Source organism: Myiozetetes cayanensis, unplaced genomic scaffold (assembly GCF_022539395.1).
Source record: "Myiozetetes cayanensis isolate MyiCay16 unplaced genomic scaffold, myiCay2020 scf17, whole genome shotgun sequence".
In the NCBI taxonomy this organism is placed as follows: Eukaryota; Metazoa; Chordata; class Aves; order Passeriformes; family Tyrannidae; genus Myiozetetes; species Myiozetetes cayanensis.
In genome coordinates this window covers 281,078-296,000 of record NW_026087378.1, presented here as the reverse complement: position 1 = coordinate 296,000, position 14,923 = coordinate 281,078, and the positions used below count along the sequence as shown (strand labels likewise).

Here is a 14,923-nt window from a genome sequence, read left to right as displayed (position 1 = left end):
CACACTGCCAGAGGGCAGGGTTAGATGGGATATTGGGAAGAAATTCCTCCCTGTGACAGTGGTGAGGCCCTGGCACAGGCTGCCCAGAGAAGCTGTGGCTGCCTCTGGATCCCTGGAAGTGTCCAAGGCCAGGTTGGACAGGGCTTGGAGCAACCTGGGCTGGTGGAAGGTGTCCCTGCCCATGGCAGGGGGTGGAACAAGATGAGCTTTAAGGTCCCTTCCAGCCCAAGCCATTCTGTGATCTTACGCTGCAAGAGGCAGATTTTTCCAAGCCACAGTTGGGATCACTTGTAAGGTAGAACTTGCATTTCTGCAAAGCCACAAATCTGTATTTTGCTGACCAACTTAACAGTGAAAACATACATAAATGGAGTGTTTATCTTACCATTTCTCTGTGTCTGCTGGCACAGTCTGTCAGCTCTGACGTGTTGAGGTTGTGGATGTCAAAGTGCAAAGTGGCACCTGCCTGGCAGTGAGTTGTGGGCAGATATGTGCCTGTGTCCCATCTCTCATAAAGCTACACAGAAGTACCCAAGTGCCTTTTGGAAAGTCAGCTAAAGCCTGAAAACAAAACATCTCTTTCCACTCCAGAATATTTGGGTTGTAATGGAGTTCTTAGGTGTGCTAATGCAAAAATCTTGCACCTAATCCTCTGCTGAAGATGTGAGTTACTAGAGTCAAAATTTTAAGCAGGTTTACAGAAGAGACAGAGACATGATGCAGTTTAGAGTGGGAAAGCAATAAATTAGTTTGGAACACATCTGCCATTTTCATTACTCAGTATTTGGTTTCTTGTAGCCTCTTGTCTTGCATAGCTGGAGCTTCATTTCAGTTCAAGTTCTGCATTTACCGTAGTAGATTTCTTAGTTGGCAGTATCTGAATTGAGGCTTTTTTTCTGGTTTAGAGTATTAAAGATGAGGAACTTTCTTTGTTGCTGAGCTTTGTCTTTAGTTGGAATATTTTTATTTCTCTTTGTTTTACTCAGCTGGTATTTTTAGGCTTCTGTGCCACTTTTCTCCTGCGAGCTCATGTTTTGAAACTGAAATTTCAGGTATCTTCTGAGACACTCAATTCTGAAATTCTGATTGTAGTCAGTGATACAGAATTATGGTATTTTAAGGTAAGGATTTGGAAGGTGACACCTGAGTAACTGTGTTTAGGGTTGGTGTTTGGAGCAAAACTGGTTACTGGGATAATTTGGAGTGAGAAATGGTGACTCATGAAAGGAGCTGCAGTTACCAATGTGCAAAAGCCTCTGTGCAGTAGCAGATTACTGAGGAGCTCATGGACAGGCTAAAAGGCTGCTCAGGCATGAGAAAGGGTGGTTCTCTTTGTCCTAAAAATCCCAGTTCCTTTGAGGGAAGGGCAGGTGAAATCCAAGCCCAGTATTCCCGAATGTCCACGCTCACAGCACGGCACCAGTTGGGTAGACAAGAGTTTCAGCCTACAACTGAAATCTCATCCAGAGCTTTGCTCCAGGTTCTGTAAATGCATCTAGAGTTATATTGTATAAAATACCAAGTTCTTGCTTTCTGTTGTTTTACTCATGTTTCCTTTGATGTTTTCTCATAACTTGGGTAAATAGTCATCCATGTCTTTGGAGGCCGGTGCTCAGCTTCACACTGACACAAAGACAGAGCCTTGGGAACGTTGCAAGCCCTTCATAGCATGTGAGGAAACCTGGATTTTGTCATGTGTAGGATAATTTTTTTTTAAACAAGTCTTTTAAATATTGAAGTCTATGGGGGAACATCTAAAACCTGTGTCCCTAAACTAGCATTATGTGAAGATCACATTACGAAAATGAATTTTTTTGAAATTTTTAATCAAAGCCTGGCTATCATTGTGTCTGTCAGTGCCCTTCCTGGTGTGAAGACAAAACACCTCTTCAGTAGGAAGCAATCTGCCTGTTGGAAAGTTCTCCCCTTTTCTCCTCAGAGGGTGAAAGTCACACATTTTAATTCGGCATAGAAGGTGCTGATCCACCTCAGTTGGGTCTGTCCCCTCCAGGCAGCCTTTCCTTGGAGTCACAGGCAGTGCCAGTGCTGCCCTCGCTGCTGAGCTGTGGTTCCACAGCCATTCCAGGTTAATACCACATTGGAACCATTGCTGCAATGGTTCTGTAAGTTAAAAAAAAAAAATAAAATCTGTATTTTGCTGTGTAAGTTGGGCTGAGCTAAATCAGCCCCATGGAACTGGAGGCAGGAGTTCTCAGGTGTGTTTTGCTCCATGGGCCCCCATCTTGCTGATCACACTGAGGAAATAAAACCTGACAGTTTAAAAGATCCTGCAATTCTGTAAACTTGGCAGTTATAGAGGGGATAATTAAATGGTGGGCTTTGTAGGAATATTTGCTGTTAGATTTTATTTTAATTGGGGTATCAGTACAGGGTTTATGTGCATTTCTACTGCCTTTGGTGTTCTCTCTCCCGTTTGACATCGTTGTTACTGTGCACATGAAGTGCTTAACACACACACTCATGCTTCAAGCACGTGAGGAAAATCTGAAAATGCAAGAAATACTTGGACATTTTCAGTCATGGTTGTGAAATATAGAGAATTTGTGGAACCTGTGACAGCAACACTGAATATTTTACATTAAGACCCCTTAAACTGGCTCCAGTGCACACCCTGTCTGCATGCACAGCACATGCACGTGGTTTTACAGGCATCTGTAGTTGCAAGAATTTGAAAACATTGAACCAGTGTCTTCCGTGAGGGAGGACCAGTTTGATTTCACAGAAGTCCTTAACAGGGTGATTTGGTGCCTTGTATTTTGGAAGGAATAATCTTTAGAAATCCAGTTATTACCGTGCACTTCAGTGCATTGAGCAGAAGACAATTGCATTGCATTAATTAATGGCCATTTGCTGCTGTAATGCTTATGCCAGTAATCCACAGCGAGCAGATGAAGTGGGAGCTTTGGTGCTTGAAACTTTTGATACAAACCTGGTTTGCTGGTGAAGGTTGTGAAGGGAATTCAGATCCAGCACTTTGCTGCTTAAATGTGGTGACCAAATGTTAATGCTGGTTTTACTGATGCACAGAGGAGAATTCTTTACTTAAAAAATACGGCTGGAAACTGCCATCTTCCCAAATTTCAGTGACAACCCTCCCCAAGTTTCCAGAACCCAATAAGAGGGACCCACGTAACTGTGCTCTGTTCTGTGTTCCTTTGTCACGCATAGGCTGAATTAGAGCATTAGTGGTTGTGTTGGGGATTTTCTAGGACTTTTCCACCTACACTGTTTTCCTGTGAGTAATTGCTGGTGTGTAATTTGTCAATGGAATGAGTAAGGTTGAGCTGGGAAGGGTTGGCAAAATTTTCCTCTAAGTCATACCCAGGTCTGAGTTCATCCTTCGTCTTCATTTAATGCTTGAAACACTTGGACAAAAGCAAAATGCTGCAGCTTATTTCTTACCGGTAGTTGTTAGTGTTTTCCTTCAGCTACTTCTTCCAGAAATACTGCAAAATACTGTGTGTTTTGGAATAACTAAAGCTCACCGGGTGCTCTGTCTGATGAGGCTGCACAATAGAGACATTTGGCAATCCAGCAGTGACAACACTTGTCAAATCCAGCTGCTCTATCAGCAGGAGTTACTGTGACTAAAGTGCACGTGGGATGAGTGTGTAGGTGTGTTAGACCTTCCTGGCAGGTAATCCCAGCTGAACCTTCAGGGATCCAGGCCCCCCTTGCATTCTCATCTGGCTACAGAGGCAGGCAGAGGCCCTGGCCCCATAGTGGAGAAGTGCAGGGAGGTTTCTCTGCTTGTTCATTTAAACCTAGGTGAAAAAAAAATCCAATTCTCAGTTATCCATCTTTTTTAAAACTGTTATTTTTTAAAAATAAGATAAAGTTGCTGAACTGCGCTGGATCTTCAGGATGACATCTCTAGCAGACTGTGCATCAATCAGAATAAATTTGAGGGAGCACAGTTAGTTTTCATCTTTCTTGTTTTTGTGGATTGCCCCCTCCTGTCTGCTTCCCTTCTACTTTCATGGGTTGGTTTAACTCTGAGACATGATTAATAGTGGGAGTTGCTGTCAGTCATCTTGCTCTGAAAAACTTCTCTGGGGGCTAAGTGTGCACTAACCTTTACATGAAAAATTTTGAAAGTCCAGAATAAGTCTGTATTTCTGAACATTAGGTTGTGTGTTAGTGATAAATCATTTGCCTGCTTAGACTGAGCGTATGATTGAACTGTTAACAGTGAAGGTTACAATTCGAAAGGAATAACTAATCACCTTCATAATTCACACTTGTAATGCATACAGACTAATTCATAAAATTATTTCCTAACTCACCACAGTTTGGAGACGATGCTTACACCGTTTAACTGCCGGAAAGCTGCTTTTTGTTTGTAGAAACACTTAATTTGTTCCCCCCGCCCCCCCCGTTACTGTTTTGATCTTCCACCATTGCAGTTTTACGGGGCTTCATGTTTTTCATATAAAAATACGACATTCCTAAGGGCGGATTAAACAACCTGGTGTTACTTTTCAGCTGTGAACAGCAGAGTGCCCAGTGGCTCCACCAGCTCCTCGCACACCACAGAGTCCCCGACGCCTGAGCCCTGCCCGCAGGCATCGAGCAATGTGCCCTCCCAGTCCGTGCTCCCCATGTACCCCTCGGTGGACATCGATGCACACGTGAGTAGTGGCAGCTGGCTTTGAGTGGATTTGCTTCCTGAAAGGAAAAAAAAAATTTATAGATATTGTTGTAGAAATATTAAACGTTCTCTTTATTTTTAATTTTGGAATTTCCATTTCTTCCCCCTCCCCGTGCAGACTGAGAGTAATCACGACACTGCTCTGACCCTCGCGTGTGCAGGAGGGCACGAGGAACTCGTGTCCGTGCTGATCGCTCGTGGTGCCAACATTGAACACAGAGACAAGAAAGGTGAGTTAAAACAGTTAGAACAGGAGCACAGTTTGAGCACGAACTGCAGCGTGAAACAGCCAACTTTGATGTGGTATCTGAGACTCGTTGCTTCAGAGCTTGCAAAAAAATGTATTCTTGCTCTTCATGTGCCATACAAAGCCAGTGACACTGCATGCACTTCTGCCTGCGTTTTTGAAAGGATATTCACCTGAGTGGGATCTTAAGCACGTTTGTGAAACGTGAGGCACTTTGTGCCTTATGATTCACTCTCTGCAGAAAAACCTTGGCAAGCCAGGGCTGATGGGGTAACCATCCAACCTTGGCTGGCAGAGCTGAAGGGTAACAGTTGTCAGGTTGGGTATCGTTGTTCTCGGTAACAGAGTTCAACAAAATCTCAAATCTTTTAAAGCTGAGAGAACTAAACCATCACACCACACACCTTGGAGCTCACACTGACCACTGGCAAGCAGCAACACACGCAGGGCAGGTGTGGTCACTGGTTGGAGCTTCACTGAATAGGAATTAAGCAGAAAAATGTGGCTTCTCCAGAGAGAGGAAGTGGTTGGAACTTAATCCAAACTGGTCATTGCAAGCACTGTCTAGATATTTTTTTGCAGAGCCTTTGTCTGGAGTCAGAGCCTTGACGTGACAGGGGCAAAAGAGGTTTGGGAAAGACTCTGAGGCTGTGGCCTACATCAGGAAACCCTCAATCTGAGGAACACATCTGAACAACAGAATTAACCCTTTTGTGCATTTCTGCTCCTTAATAACACTTTTGAGATACTCAGGGCTGCTCCTAACACCGTGTCACGTCTCTAGGTTTTACGCCTTTGATTCTGGCTGCAACTGCTGGACATGTTGGTGTCGTGGAAATTCTGCTGGACAAAGGTGGGGATATTGAAGCACAGTCCGAGCGCACAAAGGATACTCCGCTTTCCTTGGCATGCTCTGGTGGACGCCAGGAGGTACAGACACGTGTCCTCAAGGGGCTCGAGTTGTTACTTCTGAATAGTTTTTATTTGTACAGAATCAGGGTTCTTCTGTTGATGATAAATCCTTCTTTTTTTTCTGGAAGGTTTTTCACCTGTGTAACTAATTTAAGGCCTTTTCTTCTTCCAAGAAAGGAAGAAGAAATTCAAGGCTTTTTTCTTCCCTCCCTTACCCTGCCCCAGATTTGTTAGCTAATGGTTGTGGTCACTTGTGATCTTTCTTCAGTCAGTGTGTCCTCACAAGGTAAGGACTCCTGTGAGGGCAGCAGAGATGTTTACTGAATAACTTTATTCACTGAACGCTTCCCTTATGCATCTTCCTGCTCTGAAAACTGAAACGGCTGGTGCAGGCACACAGGGACAGAATTTGGAATTTTGTGTGGGCAGTGTATGTCTTTGGGGCTGATAAGTGCACATGCAATGCAGGGCATGTTGTACCAGGCTTTTAATGATGTCAGATTTTTTTGTGTGTGTTGTTGTTGTCCAAATAAGATTTGTTAAATCCTTCCTTTGTTAAATCCAGCCATGTTCATGCTTGCTTAGAATAGAAGATGGCATGGAGATGGCTGAGGGTTCCATGCTAGATTAATTTAAAGGTTCAAATAGTTGGCCAAAATTGAAAAGTTTCCACTTTGCCTTTGAATTGCAGATTTTTAACAGTAAAGGTACTTCTCACAAATAAAAGATGAGATCAGTGTGGCCTCCCGTAGCATTATGTACTGAGTAGCTCAAGTCTTTTGTTCTTCCTCTTTATTTTGTTTCCTTATGCCAGTATCTACCTCTTACATTTCCTGCTTAGCAACTTCTGAGATAGCCTTATTTCTGGCTTGTTTGGAAATCACTTAGCATATGTTAGTAGTAAAATGAGGTGCACTGAAGTGCAATACATCACCCAAAATGTTTTAATTTCCCCCTGTTTTGTTTCTCTTAAGCAACTTCTGGTAGAGGTGTCATTCCTCATGCTGGTCCCAGTAACATCAATCACCCTGATTTTTACCACGTGTTTTTTTGGAAAGCCCATCTAACACAGATGGTCAAACTTGGCCCAAGTGTCATTTGAATTAAAGTTGTGTGAGTTTCTGAATGAGGTGCTCAAACACTGTGAGACATTATGGGAGTGGGATAGATCCCTTACTTGCAAACTTGGAAGATTCAGAGGAGGAGCTTCACTTTAAAGCCTTGCATTTGTGTGTGGGTGAAATAATCTTTCTGGCAGACAAGTGCTCAGCTGCTGTGCTCATGGGCTGGGGAGGCTGCACAGAGATGGGGAAAAGTCAAGTAGAAGAGGATAGAGATATTCCTGTGGAGTCTTGTCTGTTGACATGGGAAACTGGTAGTACACTGGGAAGCTTGAACTTGTGATAACATCCTTTCACTGCCTGGACAATGGCAAAGGCCACGATATGTCTGTTAACACACGTGCTGTTTTTTCAGGTTGTTGATTTGCTGTTGGCCCGGGGAGCAAATAAAGAACACAGGAATGTGTCAGATTACACGCCATTAAGCCTTGCTGCATCTGGGGGCTATGTTAATATCATCAAGATTCTTCTCAATGCTGGGGCAGAAATCAATTCCAGGTAAGGTACCACGTAACCAGCTGAGCTGCAGCACGGCACAGACACTCCGTGTTGGCTCCGTACTGAGGCTCAGGTTGGAATCTCAGGTGCTGTCAGAGCTCCTCGCAGCCTTTCTACACTGATGGTGTCCTGTGTGCTCATGTTGTATTAGTGCTTTTAAATTGCCTTTAGCTATCACAAACTTCATCTGACTTATACCCATATTTTGAGGTAGTATAGTTTTCAAACCTAGTCTTTTCTCTTTCCCTCTTACACCATTCTGGGGGCTGGAAGTCAAACTATTTCCACTAGAACTGGGTAAAGGAACCAGCCAAAGTGCTCAGGGCAGCTCTGCATGTTTGTTTGAAAATACCTTTTTCAGGAAGAAGAACAAATTTACACAACTATGTCTCTTAAGCCTCTTCTCCATTCATTTTGAGAAAGCTCACACATATTCTATCCCTAGATAGAGCAAGAGAACTCTTAGCTAGAGGAAGTTAAAATTGCAACTGTGTTAGAAACGTGTTTCTCTGAATGAATCAGATGAAGCCTTGATTTTTAGTAAATGTAGCTTAAGGCTTATGTGTGCTTCAGCCATCAGGATGTCTGAAATGTGTTTTCCTTGTTTATAAATTGCAGTTGCCTATTGCATATAACTCCTCTTACAGTTTCTCCTAACCAATTAAAAATGCTGCTATTTTAGGTCAGCGTCTGTATTTGTGTTGGTTATTTGTTCTTTTCTAACATTTTGTTGCTCTCGGATACATTTGGAAAGCTCTTGGGGTTTTCCTCCAGCTCTGGGCACTGCAGTTGTGTTTCTTTCCCTTAGGACTGGGAGTAAGCTGGGAATTTCTCCTCTGATGTTGGCCGCTATGAACGGCCACGTTCCTGCCGTGAAGCTGCTGCTCGATATGGGCTCAGATATCAATGCCCAAATTGAGACCAACCGGAACACAGCCCTCACTCTGGCCTGCTTCCAGGGCCGGGCAGAGGTGGTCAGCCTGCTCCTGGACAGGAAGGCCAATGTCGAGCACAGGGCAAAGGTAAGGGGGGCACTCACCTTTCCTTGTGACTTATTGCCCCTGAGCCAGCAAGTGTCTTCAGAGTTCCTGTGACTTTGAGCCTCTCCGGCTCAGAGGAGTTATTGCATCAGAGCATTTAAATGTTCTGAAATGTGTGGTTTCTTTAAAGAAAAAAAAAAAGCATCAGTGATGAATTTTTTTTTGCATTAGGGAAAAGCTGACTGGTCCTTTTGAGCTCATAATGAAACTTAGATTCACTCTTGTCTAAAGTTGACATGATACTCGTTAACAGAACAGATATTTTTACATACAAGTGAAGTCTAGGCAGGAAGAGAATAGTGTTGCTTGTGATTCTCATATAGAGCAGACTTCTTGTCTACAACAGAAGTAGTGCAGTCAGACTTTTTGTAAAGATTTTACGTTGCTGTAGAACCCGTGGCTTCAGTACTGTGACCTTCTGTGCCTCTGAAATGCTCCACAGGTCCCATCCTTTGGTGCTCTGGGACAGCTTTGTGTCTCCTGCCATAAAGCAAGCTTAAAGCTTGTGTAGACAGCCAGACTGATTTCCCCAGCACAAAGGAATTTTTGGTAACTCCTAAGGCTGCTGAAATAATTGCTGTGTCTGTCTACCCCGCCTGCTTCTGGAATGACTGTGGCTGGAGAAAAGGGGATATGGATAAAAGCCAGCTCTCAAATGGTCAGTTGGGCATGTTAGCAGCTGGTGTAAGTTTATTTAACAGTCTGGCCTGGCAACTAAGTTGGGCCCAGATCAGTCTCAGTGCTAAGGGAGGCTAGAGAAAAACTATAAAGCCAGTTTCTCAGTGTTTTTGTAGAAACACTTGTGTCTTCATTTGAATCTGTTCTAACCTCTGTTGTAGAGATCCTGTTATAAACTTTGCTTTTGCTGTTGAGACAGGTATCTGGTGGTTCTTAGTCAACAGTTTGCTTGGGTTTGTATAATTGAAGCCCAAGAGTGTCTGGTTTTTGGGTTGGTTTTGTTTGGTTGGTTTGTGTGTGGGTGTTCTGTTTTGTTGTTGGGGGTTTTTGTTGGGTTTTTTGGGTATTTTTGAGACAGAGACTGCTTGAAGTTAGGCTCCTAAACTAAATATAGGCAGCTAAATAAAAAAAAAAATCTTATTTCTCTTTGTAGGAATCATTTATGTCTTATCCAAAGTGTATCGTACAGATTTCACAGAACAACTTGTTCTCTTTGCACAGACTGGTCTCACACCTCTGATGGAAGCGGCTTCAGGAGGCTATGCAGAGGTTGGAAGGGTTCTCCTTGATAAAGGAGCAGATGTGAATGCCCCACCTGTGCCTTCCTCAAGAGACACAGCTTTAACCATTGCAGCAGACAAGGGTCACTACAAGTTCTGCGAGCTCCTCATTAATCGGTAAATCGTGTCTTCTCATTCAGTGTTCAAGGGTTGGACAGGGCTCTGAGCAACCTGATCTCATGGGTGACATCCCTGCCCGTGGCAAGAGGGTTGGAAAGAGATGATTTCTGAAGTCCCTTCCAACCCAGACCATCTATGGCTTTGTGATGGGTGGCACTTTTCTTCTCCTCATCCTCACTGTCACTTGTGGGGCAAAGCCTGGAAGTAGCTCTTGAGTGTTTGAAGCAGAACCCTGTGCTCTGCTAAAATCTCAAAGGGCTGCTTTGTCCTGTGGATAGTCACCACACTGATGATAATTTAAAGGTTTCTGTTAGCATACCTGTGGTGCAATAGGTGACATGAAGTGAGAGTTTAATTTTGTCAGGGAGATTTAAATGATCCCTGCGTGACTATGTTAGAAATTAAACGGCAAATCTCAGGGACATATTTAACCACTATATTTCAGTTACTAAAGTTCTGTATCCAGTTGTACTCTGATCTTCTGTGATCTTGCTGTCTTCCACCTCCCCTTATCCCCTGTTTCGCTCTGTTCCACTTGTGCGTTTTCAGAGGAGCGCACATCGATGTTCGGAACAAGAAAGGAAACACCCCGCTGTGGCTGGCAGCGAATGGTGGGCACTACGACGTGGTCCAGCTGCTTGTCCAAGCAGGAGCAGACGTGGATGCTGCAGATAATAGGAAAATTACCCCTCTTATGTCAGCATTTCGCAAGGTAGGAGACCAACATTTATGTTTTCCAAACAGCGCTTCTTGCTTGGGCTTGAATCTGAACGCTTGGTTTGGGAAGAAGCAAATATAACTCAGCTAAATGAATACTTTGATAAAATACCTGCCTTGATGTAATCATAATTACTGTGCTTCACACAGATCCAATTTTTGAGAGGTGAAAAACTGTTCCAGAAACCATATTCACTTTATTATTTCCAGTTGTACACTGTCTAAAAACTTCCACCATTTCAGACTTTGCCAGTTTGAGGTTTCCATAGTTCCCTCTACCTTTCTGGATTGTACTGCTTGTTTCAGTCCTGCTTTTGAGATGAACACAGTACCAGTCTGGAATGAGCTGTGCCAATTCCTCTGTGCTTCTCCTGTTCTGTTCCTAATCTGTTGTGGTGGGACACTTTGTGTAGTCGGCTCTTCTGTCACCTACTGCCTTTTCTTCTTGGCAGGAAGAACTTGCTTTGTGATGGTTCCATCAGTTGTGGTGTTGGATGCGAGGAGCACAGAGGAATTTATTGACTGTAGCTGCTTTGCCTTTAACAAACCAGCAAATAAGTGTGCAGCTTTTTTGACAAACAGCCATGCTGAGCATGCCACTGCTGTCTGCTTTCACATAGCTTCAGAAGCAACAGTTGGGGCCTTTGTGTGGTTGCACAGTGTATCCCAGTAGCAAAGGAATGTGCTGGCCAGGATGACATACAGGTAGCTCGGTTCCCTGATCAGACTTACCTTGTAACTGAGCAGTCTAAGTTAGTTCCACGGTGTGAGTGGCAAAAGAGTGGATTGGGTGACAGATGGTGTCTGGAGAGTGTTGTCCTGGCTGTTACTAAAAATACAAAGATCTGCCTCTGTCCTTGGGCATGATTTCGTCCTTGTATTTTAACATAAGAAATGTCTTGTGGAAGAGCTTGTCTTTGCCACCCTGGAGCAGAACAGCAGCTGTGCTGTCAGCACCAAGCAAACAGTAACTGCCCTTCTCCCCAAACAGCAGCTCACCAGAAATGTTCTTGCTTATTACGAGTCTTTTGCGTTGGACTATGAGATATCAAGCGTGTCTTTTGATGGTGAGTGTTGACAATTGTATACAAGAGGTTAGAATTTTCTTTGCTGTTCTAGGGGCACGTGAAAGTGGTTCAGTTCCTGGTGAAAGAGGTTAACCAGTTTCCTTCAGACATTGAGTGCATGCGCTACATCGCGACCATCACAGACAAGGTGAGTTGGACCCGGGCACCACACCCTGCCCTGAATTTTCAGCAAAATATACATGGAAGTTCTTAAGTATTCAAAAACTAAACTGTTTGCATGTCTCCTTTTAATACAGAACTTTAAAAATAAATCAGCATTTAGTGTCCTGTTCTGTGAAATAGTTTGCATGTTTATGACTACAGGAGCCAATCTTTTGTTGTAGAGTAAGCCTCACTCCTCACTTTTAGTTTCTTCCGGGGGTAGTAAGACAAGTTTGTGTTCCAGGACCTGTTGAAAAAGTGTCACCAGTGTGTGGAGACGATTGTGAAAGCTAAAGACCAGCAGGCTGCAGAAGCCAATAAGAATGCAACTATATTGCTGAAGGAGCTAGACCTGGAAAAGGTGAGTAGAGCATCGCTGTCGTGTAGCAGAGTGGTTTGAACTGTGTGTGAACCCACGGGCTGTGTTTCCTTTGCTGCTTCTTGTGCTTTGACTGTGTGTTCCTTCCTCTAAAATAGAAGTGAAGCACATGCTGAGGGTGACTAATTAGAACTGACTTCTGCTTCAATCTCTCCACTGTCCTGTTTAGGAAAGCTTGGACTTAGCAATGGTAGTTTTCTGGGAGAGCTCCCAGTAGCTCTCTGGGATCATCTCAGAGCAGAGGATGTGGGAATAAGGGAGGTCTCCAGTCTCATGGTGTGTTTATGGATGTGTAAATCATAATCCATAAACATTTTATGGACTTTTGTTCGGTGGAATTGAGCAGATAGTGGGGAAAATCCCATTCTCCCTCACCAGGAATGCTGGGCAGTGTCCTAAAGTAAAGAACTCACACACTCTTGAGTGGGCTCTCTTCTATGATGTTCTTACAATTTTTGACAAGTTCCACATTAGTGTATTAACACCCATCAGTTACTGTGCATAACTACAATGCAACATAGGTGACTGATTCCATATATTTAAAAAGTGGTTAAAATTAGAGCAGTTTTGTGCAATACACTCTTTTGAGTACTGACTGCTGAGTCAAAGGTGTGAATGTCGCTGCAAAAGCATTGCTGAGGTTATAAAATATTTGTTTGAGAAAGGACTGAGAGGATGAGAGCTTTTGCTGGTTTTCCAGTAAAACTGTATTTTTCTGGTTTGTATTTTGTAATATTTTTGTAAAAACAAGCTTTGTGTTGGTTGTTATTTTGTTGTTATTCCGTAAAGTTTTTGGACCAGCTAGTCCTGTTGTCCCATAAGGTCTGCCCAGTTTCTGTGTAATCATTCAGTTCAGAAACATTCTAGTTCATCATGCTCTCTCCTTTCTCCCTCCCCCCAGATTTCTCAGGAAGATCTAAATTATAAGGATAGTTTAGTCTGTGTGAAAATTTTTAAATATTCATCTTTTTCTCCTCCATAGTCAAGAGAGGAGAGCAGAAAACAAGCTCTTGCAGCCAAAAGGGAGAAAAGGAAGGAAAAGAGAAAGAAGAAGAAAGAGGAACAAAAAAGAAAACAAGAAGAAGATGAAGAAAACAAGCCTAAGGAAACTCTGGAACTGCAAGAAGATGATGATGAAGAAGAAAACGATGATGAAGGTAAAGAACAAGTGTTTCTGTGAACAGTGTAGTTGTGGGGGTGCCTTTTTTTTAGCTGTCAAGGGAATATGTTTGAAAACTGGTCTCTCTTACTGTGGCAGTGTTGGTGGCTGCTGCTCTGGTTCTTCCCTCCACAGTCTGAGTTCCTGGCAAAACACCTAAATGTAGTGCAGGTATTCTGACAGCTGAGCAAGGAGCATAACTTGAGCTGTGGTTTGTTCAGTCAGGGCACTGACTTCTGTATTTTATGGGTTCTGATTGTACATCAACTGATTTTTAATTTCAGTGGAGCAAGAAGTTCCTATAGAGCCTCCAAGTGCAACTACTACAACTACAATTGGAATTTCTGCAACTTCAACTACCTTCACAAATGCCTTTGGGAAGAAGAGAGCTAATGTGGTGACTACCCCCAGCACAAACAGAAAAAATAAGAAAAATAAAACTAAAGAGACTCCTCAGAATATGCAGATAATTCTGCCAGATCAGCATATATCTCTAGCACAGCAAAAAGCAGATAAAAATAAAATAAATGGAGAGCCAAGAGGCGGTGGTGCAAGTGGGAACAGCGATTCAGATAACTTGGACAGCACAGACTGCAACAGCGAAAGCAGCAGTGGAGGGAAGAGCCAAGAGCTGAACTTCACGATGGATACGAACTCGTCGGAGCGGCGCTACGCCTCCCTGCTCATCCCCTCTCAGGAAGAGAAAACCAGCACCTCGGCTTCCAAAACACCAACCAGGTGAGACTGCCCTGTTCGTTCCTGAATTCCCTGTTGTTCACAAGGTTCCACCTATGCCAGGAGCTTAAGCTCTCCACCAGCAGGTGCATCCCCAAAGCCTGGAGAGACTCATTCTGCTTTATTCCTGTAGCTCTTAAGTAATACTGGCAAGTGTGTTGAACACAACCTCTTTAAAATGGTAAAGATAATTTTTTCTTTGCATTTCTGCCTGATTTTAAATACTATTTGAGCAAAATGGCTCTCTGTCCTCTTTATGTGTTTCAATGTCAGCTTTATTAGAATAGATTTTAAAGTGAATATGCTGGGACTTTAAAGAAGTACCAGCTTTACTTACCATCCATTTACAGAAGTGGTTTTGTGACCTGCTGACTGTTTTATGGTTTCATCATTAGCTCATTTGACTTGCATTCTCTTTGTTTGAAGGAGGGAAGAAGTTGATGACTCCGAGCATTTCACCTGCCAGGTGGATGGCCAGTTTGATTTAAGCTTGTCGAGCCAGAGGTGAGATCCATAAGAACTCAGGGAATATACAGGGGCCCTGTGAACAGTTTGGGAGATCATTCAGTTGCCGGGGAATGTGCTGATAACTTTTATACCATCAGTTTCAAATAGCTCATTGGTCTGAGTCAAAAACTTCAGATCCCTTCTGGGTCTGTAGTCTTTGTTTATTTTTACATTAATTAGTACAAGTCTGCTCCTCCATGCTTATGGTTTTAATTTCCATTTCCCGCACTAAGGGAGGGGAGAGGGTACAGGGGATGATGTGCAGGATAGTGGGCTGAGAACCCATCTTCAATAAGAACACAAACACTGTAGCATCAAAAAGGGCAGAGAGAGGGGGCTGTTGTCAGAC

At 43.3% G+C, this 14,923-nt stretch overlaps 1 protein-coding gene across 1 annotated transcript in view; it reads left to right on the top strand.

Annotated features, from left to right (window-relative positions):
* Positions 1–14,923, top strand: part of ANKHD1 (ankyrin repeat and KH domain containing 1) — a 98,742-nt gene that overhangs the window by 65,239 nt on the left and 18,580 nt on the right. Inside the window, 12 exon segments of the mRNA XM_050311906.1 lie at positions 4,507–4,652; positions 4,791–4,902; positions 5,704–5,849; positions 7,308–7,450; positions 8,259–8,472; positions 9,670–9,845; positions 10,398–10,560; positions 11,685–11,780; positions 12,039–12,155; positions 13,156–13,330; positions 13,617–14,070; positions 14,494–14,571. Coding sequence (XP_050167863.1) covers positions 4,507–4,652; positions 4,791–4,902; positions 5,704–5,849; positions 7,308–7,450; positions 8,259–8,472; positions 9,670–9,845; positions 10,398–10,560; positions 11,685–11,780; positions 12,039–12,155; positions 13,156–13,330; positions 13,617–14,070; positions 14,494–14,571 — 2,020 coding nt within the window.